This window comes from Colletotrichum fioriniae (assembly GCF_027942845.1).
Source record: "Colletotrichum fioriniae strain IMI 355084 chromosome Unknown scaffold_10, whole genome shotgun sequence".
Classification (NCBI taxonomy): domain Eukaryota; kingdom Fungi; phylum Ascomycota; class Sordariomycetes; order Glomerellales; family Glomerellaceae; genus Colletotrichum; species Colletotrichum fioriniae.
The window spans coordinates 188,587-203,770 of record NW_027076846.1 but is presented as its reverse complement, the minus strand read 5'-3'; the positions used below and the strand labels follow the sequence as shown (position 1 = coordinate 203,770).

General features: G+C 52.4%; 3 protein-coding genes across 3 annotated transcripts; 1 reads left to right on the top strand and 2 right to left on the bottom strand.

The window, feature by feature from the left end:
* Positions 1–5,125: 5,125 nt before the first annotated feature.
* N0V96_008108 (uncharacterized protein) lies at positions 5,126–6,667 on the top strand (the record flags this gene model as incomplete). The annotated part of the gene is made up of 1 exon (XM_053193831.1): positions 5,126–6,667. One exon carries the CDS (start codon positions 5,126–5,128, stop codon positions 6,665–6,667), a length of 1,542 nt encoding a protein of 513 aa, XP_053048776.1.
* A 2,380-nt stretch (positions 6,668–9,047) lies between these two features.
* On the bottom strand, positions 9,048–11,570 carry DBP2 (ATP-dependent RNA helicase dbp2; the record flags this gene model as incomplete). The annotated part of the gene is made up of 7 exons (XM_065758233.1): positions 9,048–9,091; positions 9,154–9,315; positions 9,370–9,498; positions 9,939–10,046; positions 10,102–11,070; positions 11,128–11,231; positions 11,434–11,570. The coding sequence occupies 7 exons, from the start codon at positions 11,568–11,570 to the stop codon at positions 9,048–9,050; spliced, it is 1,653 nt and encodes a 550-aa protein (XP_065612988.1).
* Positions 11,571–12,714: 1,144 nt separating this feature from the next.
* On the bottom strand, positions 12,715–14,887 carry THI20 (trifunctional hydroxymethylpyrimidine kinase/phosphomethylpyrimidine kinase/thiaminase; the record flags this gene model as incomplete). The annotated part of the gene is made up of 11 exons (XM_065758232.1): positions 12,715–12,753; positions 12,814–12,893; positions 12,982–13,197; positions 13,274–13,382; positions 13,431–13,496; positions 13,552–13,702; positions 13,756–13,915; positions 13,973–14,357; positions 14,416–14,498; positions 14,564–14,745; positions 14,835–14,887. 11 exons carry the CDS (start codon positions 14,885–14,887, stop codon positions 12,715–12,717), a joined length of 1,524 nt encoding a protein of 507 aa, XP_065612987.1.
* Between the last annotated feature and the right edge of the window lie 297 nt (positions 14,888–15,184).

The window sequence follows — 15,184 nt, the reverse complement described above, 5'->3', positions numbered from 1 at the left end:
GGACGGCTGATCCGCCAACGAAAAGGACCCAACCGTAATGATGAAAGAGGAGATGAACTTGTACATTATCGGGTTCCCTTTCGCACGACTACAGCCGCACATCCGTAAATGTCTATACTACGAACTTTCAACTTCGTTTCCTTCGGCTACTAGATGCGCGGCAAAATTCTGGTTTACGAAGCGATATCCGCCAACTGATGGCTTTGGGATTTTCACGTTTCGATCGAGTACACGCACAGCATGGTTTCGATGCGTTACCACCATTTTCACTGGCGCCTCAGGCACACCCGTCTGAGGCTTGATCATTCACATCGCGATGCGATGCTGATGTTTCTTCCTCGGTTTTCTTTTCTCCACATAAGATGATGCATTGGGCAACGGCTTTTTCCTTGGACCGGTGTGGTTTCTGCATTTTTGAGGACGGTTGAGGGGGGTCATGATTTGACGAAACGGGTGGAGGTTCGCTTTGGTTGGCCATCTATGGCCTCATCTGGAGAGGGGTTCTCGACATAGGCGCAAGCCGGCTTCGATTTGAACAATGTCATGGGCTCGACCCCGATCTCACACAGCAGATTCACCCTTGAGCTATTGAGGATAAAGATGCTCTGTGATGATTGAGAAAGGGACGACCGACATGCACGCCTGGGAGTTGAGCACAATCGAGGCCATGACTCCACCCTTTGCAGATGTCACCTTTTTTCCTTTTCAGACTTGGGTCCCTCGAGGGAGCTGCTCTTCTCGGACGGCGATAAGGATTTTCGGAAAACGGGGACTTTTTTTCTCGGTAGAGGGCGAAAGCACGGGATTGGCAAGGACGGACCTTTGGAGTGGCCGAGATACCTATACATACACGGACGTTCAGGGCGTCGACAGAATGCGTTTGATAGTTAATTTGCTTTTTCGCGGTGAAAAAGGAAATGTAAAAGATTCTTGAGAAAAATACACCTCTTTCACAGCAATTACATGACAATTTGACCTGTGATGCGACTCACAACTGAGCACAACTAAGCTTTGAATGGTGATGAATCAAAGAAACCTACATTGACAAAATCAAGTACTCGAAATTGGACGAACACCGTGTGCAGTGAGGCTGAAAGCTGAAAAAAAGCTGAAAGCCAAACTGATTGATGCAAAACTGGCATTTTTTAGGAACAAGGATATATCAATGTTGAACTGTGTGACGACGCAGATGGCAAAGTGTGGGAGTAATGGATGGTAGCACCATTTCCGTTGCAAGCTTAGTCCTTTTTCTTCTTCATCAAGCCGCATTGCACTTCTTACATGCATGGGGGACAAGGATTTTGCGGGAAGGAGACAAGGGTTCAGTTTAGGATCTTTGTGTCGTTGGTTCGTTCCCATTGTATTGGTGTTGGTGTTGGTGTTGGATTTTTCTCGCCAACGGTGTTTTAGTGTTGGTCGGCTAGCGCTGGTAGGTAAGGCAGGCTGGGCGGAGAGGGGAGCCGAGGGGGAAGGGATGGGAATGGAGGGGGAGGAGGAGCGGGGGAGGGAAGCTAAGCTAGGTTCTGGCTTAGTAGGTTGACTTTTCTTCGGAGAGAAAGGATCTATGTGTAACTGACGCTACGGGAGTCGGTCGGTCGGTCAGTTTGCTCGCGTGTGCATGAGTGTGTGTGTGTGGATGTGGATGTGTGTGTGGGAGGGGTGGTGACATGGGGATGGATGAGTGGCGCTGCTTATTCTTACGTTGATGTAGATGAGGGGTTGTTTGTAGTGGGAGAGAGAGGTGCGGTGCGGATAGCTGCATGCAAGGTAACAGAAGAAAAGGCTGCAGGTTGACGAATGACAATAGGGTTGTTCAAGATACCTTTTGAAATGAGCACCTGGTTAAGTGTAGCTCTCGAGGTGGCATGTTGGTTCTTGCCTTGTAATTCTCAGGGTCTCTCTGATGATCAAGGTGTATGTATCGCAGCAATTAGGCTAAGAAAGAACGCAGGAAGAGCAAAAGGAGAAAGAAAAGAGCAGAAGCCTCCAAGGGTTTTTGAGTTGCGGGACCGGACATATATGTGAAATTCCGGGAGGTTTGTTGATCAATACACTTCCAAGGTTCCCGGTCTTATTTCTTTTGCATCGCAGCTACACCTCAATGTAAGAAAGGCTAAGTCTGAAGAGGAGGGGGAGGGAGGGAGGGGAAGTAGAGTTTTGGTTATTGACGGAGATTGACAGGGGCCGCTGCTTCTTTTGAAAAAGCTTGTTCAAACCTTCCTCTCTGCTTCTATCGATGTTTTCCTTTCGAGTTCTGTGCATATGCGGGATTTGGTGGGGCTGAGGAGTGAGAACAGACTCGCCGGTGACGACGGGGCGTTTGTTCCCTCATCCTTTTGAGGTTTCGGGGAGTGGGCTGTCGTGGATGTGTAGGATGGAAGAGAGTCGGTGAGCATGCGTTGGTGTTTGTGTTTAAAATAGGGCCAACGCAGTGCTCCTTTCCCGACGGAATGCCTGGTTGGCTCAGATGCGACTACGAGGGGAAGTGCGAGGGGGCACAACCTTATGGAACCTTGAGGAAGGATCGATGCAGTTGGTGATACTGGTGAGAGGGGTGTATGAGAGGAAGAAGAAACATTCTGTGTTCGTTGAATTTATTTTGGCGGCGGCGACGGTGCGAAATGATTATTGGGCCAATTACTGAAGTCACCTCACTCAATGCATTTATTCGTCGTACACGTACGCTCCGAGCAAACCGACACGCCAAGGGGGCGAGGTGCTGCATCCAAACGGGCGGGTTTCTAGTTTTTCGTTGCTTAAATTCTGGGTTGTACTCCGAGTACACAAACAAATAAGCAAACAAACAAAAACCACCTTTGCGGTTTTAAACAGGACGGCACAGCGGACCCGGACCCCTCTTTCCCTTTTTTCTCTCAGTCCCGTTGTCGACGGTTGTATTGGGGGCGGCGCCAAACCCGCGAGACCCTGCATACAGGCTTTTTTATTGAGTTTGCTTTCCTTTGGCGCCGAAGCGGTTGTGGAGTTTTTATGGTTTGGAAAATGGAAAACCCGAATGAATGGAACGGCGGGGTGGGAATGGGAATTCGGGGGCAGGGCACAGGGTTAAAGATGTAAGGTAGGTGCAGGAGAGAGAATGCTTCTTTTTTTCTTCTTTCCGCATTTAATCCTTGGTGTCGATGATACTAGCGTTCATGTTAGTTTATTGCGTTTAAACTACATCCCGTAGTCTCCTTTTTCTTAATGTAAGGTACACGTGTCAAGCACCCGTCTTGTTTTGTGTTTTTTTGGCCCCCAACTGTAACGTGAAGGGGCCGTGGGATGCATGGGAGAAAAAGGTCGGGGGCGCCGGAGTGGATTCTTTTACGGATATCGTGGACGGGTTGGTCGTGGTGGTCGTGGTGGTGGTGGGGTTTTTCTCTCTGGTGGTTTGTTTTCTTGGGATGCGGGTTTTCCGAGTTCCGGAGTGAAAGTGTGGAGATGGAGGTGATTACGGATGTCGCTACGGGGCGGGGCGGGAAGGCAAGAGACGGGAGAAGAAGACGTTGGTTGCTTTACGGAACCGAACGGCGGGTGGTGCTCCACCGTGTGGACGGTGGGCACTTTTGGGTTGTTTGTCGGTTTACCTACCTACCTATCCGTACATGTACCCGTATCGATGCCGCTGTTTGTCCGCCGTACCTTACCCCAAATTCTGGGACGGTTTGACGGGATGGCAGTCTTGTTTTGGCATCCATGGCATGGCGGGAGCTAGAGACGGGTAGGACTATTTCTCTCAAGTTGCGACCGAGACGTTTCCCGTTGGCTTGCTTCCTCGCCCCACCACCACGGTCAATCATTGAGGTACCTTAGGTGCTCGCCTAAGGTAAGACGATCGATTAGTGAAAATCTTGCAATGCTGCTTCAGAGCTCGCTTATCGCTGTTGTGATTGCGAGTCACTTAAGTTTCCTAAAGCTTCGAAAAGACAGTCCATCTTACTTACTCCCATTACCTCAAGCTCATTACCAAGGTGTTCCAACAGTTGAGACCTACGGATAATGGAATCAACAGTGCTAAGCCTCCAAGTTGACGGCCCTGGCGGTCCGGTAGCAGTGTCGTTCCGCGTCTCCCACCTTCCACCACCACTACCCCAGCTGAGATGGGTAATCTTAGCAGAGGTTACGCATGACGTAGTCTGCAGTCCTCAAACCTGGAACATGTACTGATACGGCGGGCATACGGCAGCAGCGTACGAGTAGCTAAAGTATCGCCTACAGGCTACCCAACACCCTCTCGCCCCTTCCTTCCTTTTGTTTTTCGCCGGGTTGCCGCATTGTCTCGAACGGAAACGAAGCTAGATGAGGGGAAGGTCCAGACCCGTCTGTGGTTGTTGGACATTTGCTGTCTACCTCATCGCTGTCTGAGGGAAGGAATCCCCGGGTGAGATGGAGGGGGAAGGAAGGGGGAGATCAAGATGGATAAGCATGGGAGGGAAGGAGTAAGGACCAAGGTAGGCCGCACCAGAAGTTGATAAATCTTGGTTGCTGCCTCGGCAGGGTCGCATTCCTCGATCTTTCTGTTTCTTTCCATTACTCTTGGGACTTCTTTTTGTTCCTCCCAAGTCTCGCAATCCGGACGCGTCAGGGCTTGCTTTGCTGCCCCGCGTGCCCTCCGTCGCGTTTTTTTTGGCTGGAACAACCTCAAACTTATCTTACCTCACCTCCTTGTCCTTGAACTGCTACAGACGACCTGCTCGACTTTGCTCACCTGCACCTTGTTTTTCCAACCCCTTCGACGTCTAACTACGGATACCTACTTTCCTCCAGAAAGTGTGTTTTCATAGGCTGGGTTTCCCCAACGGCCATTTCAGGCAGCCTCGACCTGCTTTATCGTCACTCGTTCTTCCCTCGTCTTTTTTACCGCCTACTCTTCTTCCGTGCTCCATTCCATCGTCAGAACAAATATAAAATTTCCTCGCAGGGCAAATTTTAAATTTTTTTTTAACGACGCCTTGCTCTTGCTCGAGAATCGTCAGCAACACGTCGTTTTCGTAACAACCATCCAGTCATACCATTCGCTGAATACCCATCAGAATTAGGCCGCATTCTCTCCGCGCCTCGACCTATCCGACGATTCTTAATCCAGGTTCGGACGGTAGTGGGGACCACTCCCACCATCTGCAAAAAAATGACCGCCGGCGCCTCCATCGACGCCCCTCTCCGGCCCGCCCTTTTCAAAAACTCGGGCCTGCCAAAGTCCGACTCTTCCGTCTCCACTAGAGCTCCATCCTGCAAATCCATCCGCGTCACCGGCGCCCATCCTCTCGGCTCTTTGCACGTACACCAGCCTGTCGACTCCTCCCTGTCGCAACAAGTCACCATGGACCCCAACACCGTCCCCGACGACGATGAGCCCCCGCCTCTGGCACCCATCGAGTTTCTCGATGTCGCCGCCAGCGCGAACCAGCAGGCCTCTCCTCAGCATGAGCACCAACTTGGAGGAGGAGATGTTGTCCTCGTCATGGACTTGCCTGCTCACTTCACCGTAGGCTACGATTCTATCTCCTTCACCGCCCGCGAGTTTGTCGGCGTCAGAGACATTCCTCTCGGTCCGCACTTCTTCTGGGTCTCGGAGACGGAGGCCAGCACTACGCGCTCCGGTTTTTGGATCATCAGCACGGCCGTCGAAAAGATCCACGTTATGCAGTGGGACAAGTTCAACGAGGTCATCGGCGAGCCCGCCAGCCAGGTCGAAGCCCGTTTCCAAAAGGATAATATCCAAGACATCTACCCCAAGTTGGCTCCCTACCAGATCCGCGCTCTCAATGCCACCGTCAAATCGGCTACATCCGGTTCTTCCAGTCCCGAACCCGAGTTCGCAAGAAACACCAACATTTGGCAGCAGCTGACCAACGCCATCACCGCGCCTCTCTTGAGCAGAATTACCGCCCGCCAGGCCAGTGACTGGGCTGTGCATACCTCGGACCGCGTGAGGGGGGCGCTTATGCTTCCCGCTGAGCTCGAGCTTGAAAAGAGAATGCCCAGTGTTGTCGCGAGCACAGAGTTGAACTTTACCTTTAGCCAGGGCGCCAAAACATACGATGCAGAAAGTGTCGGCGCTCAACGTACTGAGCAGGCAGTTGATGCGACTGCTCACTTGCTTTCCAGCGGTGTCACCGACGATGCCGTTGTCGGTGAGCTCCAGTTTGCCTTCATTGTCGGTATGCATCTTGGCAACGAGGCGTGTATCCAGCAGTGGTGGCACATGCTGGTCTCCATCATCTTGAAGAGCTACACACTGCCTCTCAAGCGCCCAGAGCTGGCCCGCTCGCTCTTGCAGACTATCACGGCTCAGCTTGTCTATAACGAACGCTACCTCGATGGGTCTGTTCTCGACTACGGTCCTTCGTATGCCCGTGACCTACGCATGGCCCTCATTGTCTACAAGCGACGACTCAACGAAGTGCTCCTCGGTCTCAATTCGCTTGCCACTCCTGAGCAGGCTGCCGTCGGTCAGGCCTTCTCTGAACTCGAGACGTGGGTTTGGAAGTTTGGCTGGGATATCAGGAGCGACTACCTCAGAAAGGGTAAGACCATGCTAGAGGACGGCGAAGAGGTCGAGCTTGAGATGGACGACCTTGAAGCTGAAGATGAACGTGGCGAGTTCGCTGCTGTGGTTGTTGAACTGGATGAGAGCGGAAAGCAGAAAGACCTTGTCTCATGGGATTAGGGTTCCGGGGTCAGGCGCTGGTTGGAAGCAAAGGAGAAGCGTCGTCGGCACTCACAGTCATGTGCCAGCAGCAGCAACGGCACCAAGGGAATCAGCGCCATGGGCGCAAGCACCACCGATACGAGCACCATTGGCACAGCTACCCTTGGTAACCCGCTTCTGTCTCCGGTTCGGCCTGTGGGCGTGAGGCCTTGGCGTTTCTCATCTCGAAGAACCTCAATCATTGATATGGTTCGACCAAAGTCTCGTAACTCGAGCATGATGCATGTTGACTTTTGAGTATGGGAATCAAAGTATGGATGGGCATCGTCATTCGGCATCATTCAGCGGGGTGTTCTCAGGTGTTGGCTTCTTCTTGGCTTTTCTTATTTCGGGGGGGCATTGAGCATCGATCGTTTGGGGCCTGGCATTGTTTGACTTTTAATCATCTTCCTTTTCCGACTCTGGCTTGTGCAAGGATTATGAGGATGGCTTAGGTCTGCGTCTGTGGTATAGGCTGGCGCGTGAGGAGGAGGATTATGGGTGATATGACACTCATGGCTTGGTAATTTTGATAAGCCGTACTTTGTATGACTGTATGTCCAGCTAGGAATCATCCCTTTTGCTACATGATGTCTTCACTCTGGATCGTGAAATGGAATCTGACGTGGTTGAACATGGGGATGTAAGCCCTTTGTCTGTAAAGACATTGAATGCCGACAAGAGTCTCGTGTTCAAGCCACTTGTAAGAGACCCTGTTGCCCTTATGACTTTGAATGGTTTAGCTGCCCTTCCATGTCACACGCACACACACACACGCTCTCTCTCTCTCTCTCTCTCTCTCTCTCTTACACACACACAACCTGCAATTCACGTATGCAACGGCCTCTGTCCCATCCCCGGCTCATTCGCCTTGGTTTTCCGCTTGATCGGGACTTATGTCAGTCAGTACAAGGTGAGAGACATCAAAACAGTCATGTAATATGAGTAACAAATGAACTTTTCACGCATCTTGAGGTTTAAAATCCACGGATGTAAATCCAAGGTTTCGAGGAGGACGGTATTTAGGTAAAGAACTTGTATTGCGACCAAGATACGATTTCCACCCCCCATTTCCATAAGAATATGAAGTTGAACGAACGAGTCAAAAAGGATCCAAAATGTCAGAAACCCTCCATGACTCTCTTCCTCCTCCTCCTCCTCCTCCTCCTCCTCCTCCTCCTCATTTTAATCAGACTGAGGCCCTCCAGCTTATATACAACACTCCCCATAGAATTAAACAGAACAACCGTTACACACAAAAGAAAAGGCGCCTGGATGAGTTGGGGGAAGGGGGGGAGGAGGAGGACGTAGAGAGATTTTGCAGTGGTGGACAGCGCCTTAGCAGGGCTAAAAAACACACTGCCGATGAGACTTCCATCATCCAAGGGGAGTAAAGCCCGGAGAGTGTGAACACGTTAGAAGCATACATAACACGATCGGGGCGGTACGTTCAAGCAGACTGACGAGACAATCATAAACTTCTTTTGGTATCTATCACAATACATTTGAACCCCGGTTCCCGGCGCTCCCTTCTGGTCAAATTACCGCTTCCATCATCCCCTTCCAAACAAGTTTCACAGGCGCGTTATGTCGAGTCTTTGGATGGCGGACTATTTCCCATAATGACGACGGTGTAGAGGAGGTCAAGTGTACCAACCAACCCCAAGAGTTTGGGTCGAACACTTAGAGAGAATGGGATCGGTGGTTTGGTACCAATGAGGCGGCCCAACCTCCAGGACTCGGCTTGCAGTGATGCGGGAACTTATGCTTTAGCGTCATGGGAGAAGAACAAAAAAGAGCAAAATGGAAAGGCTATCACGCACGCACGACGTCCAGTAGAAGGCATGGGTATGTTCAACTTGTCTTTTCATGAGATGATCTTCCTATTACTACTTGAGCAGTAAGCCGCCCTCGACAGGGCCATGTCTGATATACACAGTTATCTAATGCCTTTACGACCTGTCGAGCTTTCGACTTGAGCCATCCATTCTTGCTCATGGAAGAGCATCAAAAGTGACTGGGACCCCACGAGGATCTCTATTGCAGTCCGCGACACCAATCATCGTGTCGTCTCCGTTCCGTCTTAACTTTTTGTTCAACCTGATCCACGTTTGACCATGCCTGAAGAGATATCGCACACAAGCCCCAAACCGTTATGGGCGAATAAAAGAAAAACACTCAAGGAAAATGAAAACAGCCGTGGAGGAATACCAGACTGAAGGAGACACAGATACGTGTCCCGGGTACCTCGAGTCTAAAACCCCCGTCTACGTGAACGCCGATTTTGCATGAGAATTGCGCAAGTTGCCGCCGCATGATGAGTCACCTCGCCTTTGGTATGGTCCGGTTGGCAAGGTTCTTACCAACGACGAGCGCCTCCTAGAGGAGCGTTGTTAGCGTTGTCTGTAAAGAAAGTCCGGTCAGCGATTAGGCCACTAGACTTTGGGAGAAGGGAAAACACGTACTACCGCCACCGCCGCCACGGCCACCACCACGGCCACGGCCCCAGCCGCCGTAGCGACCACCACCGCCGCCGCCACCGTAGCGGGTCATCTCAGCGAGACGGGGATCAATCTCCTGCTTGGCCTCTCTGAGGACGTTGACAAGGTCACGAGCCTGCTTGGAGTCTGCAAGAAAGTTAGCGCTTTGATCAAAAAGGAAAGGTAAGAGGAAAAACTGACTGTCAGTGGTGAAGAAGGTAACGGCGGTACCCTTGGCACCAGCACGACCGGTACGACCAATACGGTGGATGTAGTCCTCCGAGTTGTTGGGGTAGTCGTAGTTCAGCACGTGAGTAATATTGCGAACATCTTGAGCAAGGGGTTAGCAGACGCCTCACGGTTTGTATAGCAACGTTCCAGCCGGGAACCACGTTTGTTTGATAAATATATCAGGCTGTTTTCACTCCGTCGAAGACAGGGCAGTCCATATGCGTCAAATGCCATCCTGGAAAGTTCAATGTACCGGGTCCTCGGGCTTGGGGAATCTTGGGGACAGCTTGAGCGAATCAAGGAATGCCACATCCACGCTTGTACCATAAGCAAATGGGAGGCACAAGAGTGGAACAGCGAGCATAGCGAGCCAACGGCTGCACACCAGACCAAGACTCCACACAGGAGCAGAGAGAACCAAGGAAACACGAATGCATCAGGCAAGAGTGCGCAAGTAAGAGAGCCCCTAGACATAAGAGTAAAGTACAGCACAAGGCTGCTGGAAGTTGCCATGTAGGTTGGGGGGGAATGATACTCACCAATACCACGCGAAGCGACGTCGGTCGCGACCATGATGGGAGACTTGGCAGTCTTGAACTGGTCGAGGACCCAGTCACGCTCGTTCTGCTGCTTGTCACCGTGGATGGCTGCGAAAATGTTAGCCAGGGTGCAGAGGATGAGGAAAAGAATGGGACAACATACACAGCGCGGGCCATCCGTCCTGGCGAAGGAAACGGGTGATCTCGTCAGCGACACGCTTGGTGCCGACGAAGATGAGAACCTTGTTCTCCTTGTTGTCCATCATCTTCTCGAGGTGCTTGATCATGCGGTCACGCTTCTCGCTCTCGTTGACAACCTCAACAATCTGGGTAATGCGGTGGTTGGCAGCCAGGTCCATGGAACCGATGTTGACCTGGATGAAGTCGGAAAGGAAGTCGGACGCAAGAGCGCGAACCTCCTTGGGCCAAGTGGCGGACCACATGAGAGTCTGACGGTCAGGGCGAATCTGGCCAATAATCTTGCGAATTTGGGGCTCGAAACCCATGTCCAACATGCGATCAGCCTCGTCAAGAACAAGGTAGGTGACGCGACGCAGGTTGGTCTTGCCGGCCTCGAGCATGTCGATGAGACGTCCGGGGGTGGCAATGCAGACCTCGACACCGCGGGAGAGATCGCGGATCTGGGGGCCCTTGGGAACACCACCGTAAACGCAGGTGTTGCGGATGCGGGAAGACTTGCCGAACTTGGAAATCTCCTGCTGAATCTGGACCGCGAGCTCACGGGTAGGGGCGAGGATCAGGACAATGGGGCCATCGCCGGGGGCCAACAGAGGCTGGGCGTTGATGTGGACGATGGCGGGAAGGCAGTAGGTAAGCGTCTTTCCGGAACCAGTCTCGGCAATACCGACGACATCGCGACCGGAGAGAGCCATAGGCCAACCCTGGGACTGAATGGCAGTAGGAGCGGGGAAGCCCTGAGCCTTGACCTCATCCATGACATATCTGGGGAAACCAGCCTCGTCGAAGGTCTCGACGGGCTTGGGGACATCGCTGCCAGCAATGGCAATCTGGTGCTTGCGACGGAAGGACTCGACATCCTCTGGGCTGCGGTTGGCGACCTCCTCGTGCTCCTTGTAGAAAGACTTCTCAAACTTGGGCATCGTGGAAAGATCTGTGCAACTAAGTTAGCAAACGCGTTTCTTGTGTATACTGTCGTGAATCAACTGACCCCATTCTTGTGTGCGAAGACCAGCGCCAAGGTTGTTCATGCGGTCACCGCCACCGCCGAAACCACCACCGCCGCCGTAGCCGCCACCACCACCGTATCCGTTGCTGTCACTGACCAGTTAGCGAAAATGTTGACGACAAAATCAAAAGATTGAAAATGCTGAGGTCTGCATTGGTGTCGTGTGAAGACACCGCGCTCCAGGTTCGGAACAAGCATCGTGGCACTGGGAGCGGTGCCGCGCCAAGGCAACAGCCGCCTCGTGAACCCGACCGACGTGTTTGAGAATAGAGTCAAAGAGATGCTTACCCGTTGGAATAGCCACCACCGCCGTAGCCGCCATCGCGACCACCTCTGTCCTGACGATCACGACCACCGCCGTAGCCACCTCCTCCGTAGCCGCCACCGCCGCGACCACCACCGCCGTATCCGCCGCCGTAGGACATATTTGCTAGTTGCGAAGAGCGCGCGAAGTGTTTATTGTCGTGAATGGTTTTCGCTTGCTTGAGCGATGCCAAATATTGGGCAAGAAAGACCGTGGGAAGAGAGAAAGAAGACGCGAAGTGAACTCTTTTTCTGGAGCGAACCGAAAAGAGAACTGATGCGTTGGGGGGAGGGGGATGGAGGATTGTGAGATGGAGGAAGAGAGGGATGCAGATGAAAGAAGGGGGAAGAAAAGAGTAGGAGGGTCAGAGGTTTTGGGGAGCGCGAGGGAAGGCGGTCCCGGGGTGAATTTTTTTTTCTTTGCCTGCCCAAAACTTTTCGGCGACCGCTACCAGAAGGACCCTGCTAAGGCGAAAAAGGTACGTACCGGATGCACGTGGGCCTGTTACTGCCTTTATCAGCTGGATAAGATGGTGGATCTGACTCGCGATAAGGCACCTCTGCCAAATCTGCACACTGCACACTGCTGCAGCAAGGTTCTTGACTCTTTTTTTTTTCTGTTTTTTTTTCTGCCTCTCTCTTACCTTGCTGGTTTGGTTACTATGGTACTTCGGTTTGGACCGGGGGTCTCCAGCTTTTTTCAGACTTTTGCATGCGAATTGCGGAGACCTGGTTTTGAATGATTGGAAATCGTTTGGCCTCGGGTGAGCCTCAGCACAGCCAGTGCAAGGGAACCCTTTGACTGCTGCTTGTTTGGCATCAGTACCAATTGGGACGGCATGCGCACCTACGGCGGGAAGTCAAAGGAAGGAAGGAAACACGGCAAGCTGCATCAGACGACATTGGAAGCTTCTATTCAGCCCGACTAGTAATGCTTGGCTTTCTCTCTTGCCCGTTCTAACATCTAGCTAATTTATACTTGAGGTAAGGTGAGGAAGGAAATATTCTATGCAAGGTAGGAGCAGAAACTTCGTCTACAATCTATGAGGCTGTTTGAGTATCAAGATGGCAGCCATGCGAGGTAGGGGCCACCATCCTTGCCTCCATCTCGCTACACCCGTTTCCATTTTAAGGCCCGTCCTCCATCTATCGTCTTTTGTTGAAAGGCCCTCACTCCATATGCAGAGCCTTTACCGTCTGACGTACAATGATTTTCACCGACAGAATGCCATGACCAGCTTACCAGTGAACATTCCTCGCCGAAACTCACCGGTAGGGAAACATTTCCCAGAAACCAATCTCCATCTAAAACACAGAACACAGTTAGCCCAAGCTTCACCCCGCCCAACAAACATCCAAACCAACCTTTGTGCCGTGAATAAAGATCTTGATCAACCGCTCTATACTCGACGGGCTCTGCAAGGCGGCATGTCTCTCAATCAACTCTGTAATTTACCCCTCGTCAGTCAGCAAAAACAAAATGACCCAGTCAACCATAACAGCCAAAAGAGGAAAATAAACATCTCCACAAACCTGAGCCGGTCCTCACCGCCCCGACATAGTCGTCAGCGACGTAGTTCTCGATCCACTTCCAGTACGTGTTCTCCTCGCGCTTCGTCTTGACGTCGCCGTGGAGCTGCTTCGCCACGGCGCCGTATCCGAGCAGGCACGGCGCGAGGGCCATCTGCAGCGCGATCCAGTCCTCGCTGACGCCCACGTCGAGGACGTAGCGCGTGTACGCCGTGCATGCTGTGTGTACGGTCCTTTGTCAGTCCCGTTGTCATGTCTGCTCCCAGGGGGACCAACATCCACAAGATAGACTTGCCTTGATGTTCCTCTGTGGCCTCAATTTCAGGCACCGTGATGCCAAAGCCCTTGCAATAGTCGATGTGCAGGCTCATCTCACGACTTATGTGGTTGACGATTGTGGCACCCTTGGTGAGTCAATAAGCAACCCTTCCAGAATCACTGGCAACACGTACAGCTGAGATGTCTGCTATGCTCTTCGCCTTGTAAGAAGCCAGCGCATTAGCTCTGGCGAAGTGAACCTAGGATAGACAATGAGCAACCAAGAATTTCCGTCGGCGACCGTAGCACACGTACAAGATAGAGGTAGTCCTGGATGAGATACTGCTTGAACGACTCCATGGGCAGCGTCCCGTCTCCCATGGCCATGACAAAAGGGTGGTACACAAACGTCTTCCAAACATTCTTGACATCCGGCCTCTCAAGCATGTACTCGATGAAGCGCCCCCTATTGACTTAAGTCAACTCGTTGCCTGTACGGGTGGTTTAGAGGAAACTTACGGCGCAAAAGGTAGCGTCTGGATAGAGTGAAAGTGGTTCAGCGGACCATGTCCCTTTCCGTAACCAGGAGCAGTCTTGATCCCAGCCTCAATGTATCGACAAGCCGACTTGACAGCTTCCGGCACACCGAGACCTTTTGCCAAATTAGACGCAATAGCAGCTGCGACACAAATCAGCCTCCATTACACTCAACCACGCACCGAATCTCTCAACTCACAAGCCAAAGAACAGCCAGTCCCATGCGTATTCGTCGAACTCTGATACGGGCTCTCGACATGCCAAAACTCGCCATGCCCATACAGCACATCCACAACAACAGCCTTGTCCTCATCGCTCTTGGCCACAGTCAAGTCCGCCTTGAGCGGCGCGTGTCCGCCCTTGACGAGCACCCACTCGGGCCCTAGCGCCTGGACCGACCTGGCCATCGCCTCGAGGTCCCCGACGCTCTCGATCTCGACCGACGCGTGCCCCGAGTCCTCGAGGATGAGCTTCGCCTCGGGAATGTTTGGCGTGAGGACGGTGGTGAGCTTCAGCAGGCCCTCCAACAACGCGGCGACGGCCTCGCGGGGGAGCAGCTCCGCGCCGCTAGTCGCGATCATGACCTGTAGCAGTTTGTGAGAAACTCTGAATTCTGTCCGAAGCGGGAAACAACATTCATACCGGGTCCACGACAACCTTGGGGACCTTGCACCTCTTGAGAGCTTCAACAACCGTCTCAATCGTAGCAGGCGAGGCCAGCATGCCTGGTTTCGAGTTAGCTGCTTAAAACCCATCGGCCAAGAACATTCTAAAGTGACGCCAATCTCACCAGTCTTGACAACATCCACACCAATGTCGCCAATACAGGCATCAATCTGCTTGAGTAGAAACTCCTGCGGAACATGGTGAATGTCGTGCACTCCAGTCGTGTCCTGCGCCGTCAGCGCCGTGGTGGCCGTCATGGCATAGCAGCCATGCGCCGCGATGACTTTTTGGTCTGCCTCGAGGCCTCTTTGGATTTCCCGGCGTCAGCAAACTGTCTCTGGAATTGATTTACTAGATCTTGTTGCAGTCTGGAGATGAGAAATGTGTGTACTCACGCTCCGCCGGAGCAGTCTGAGCCGGCAATGACGAGAACTCGTCCCTGAACCATGATGGTCAATGTAGGAACGCAAGGGACTAGTTTGAGAGGAATGTCGCCGGTTTCCTATTTGTGTTGGGCAAGAAAGAGTCTTGATATGTAAAAGTAGCAATCAACTCTCCGGAGCTTCTTTCCGTGTAGACGGATCGGACATCATCGGAGGACGGGGGTAGGCACGGCTGACGACGGATCGGTCGCGGGTCGAAGATGTCACTCAAGTGGGGGCGGGGCACCCTTTAGTTTTTGCTCACCTCAATAAAACGTTCGACTTGCAAACTCTTCCTCGTGCTCCCACGCCTTACTGTGACC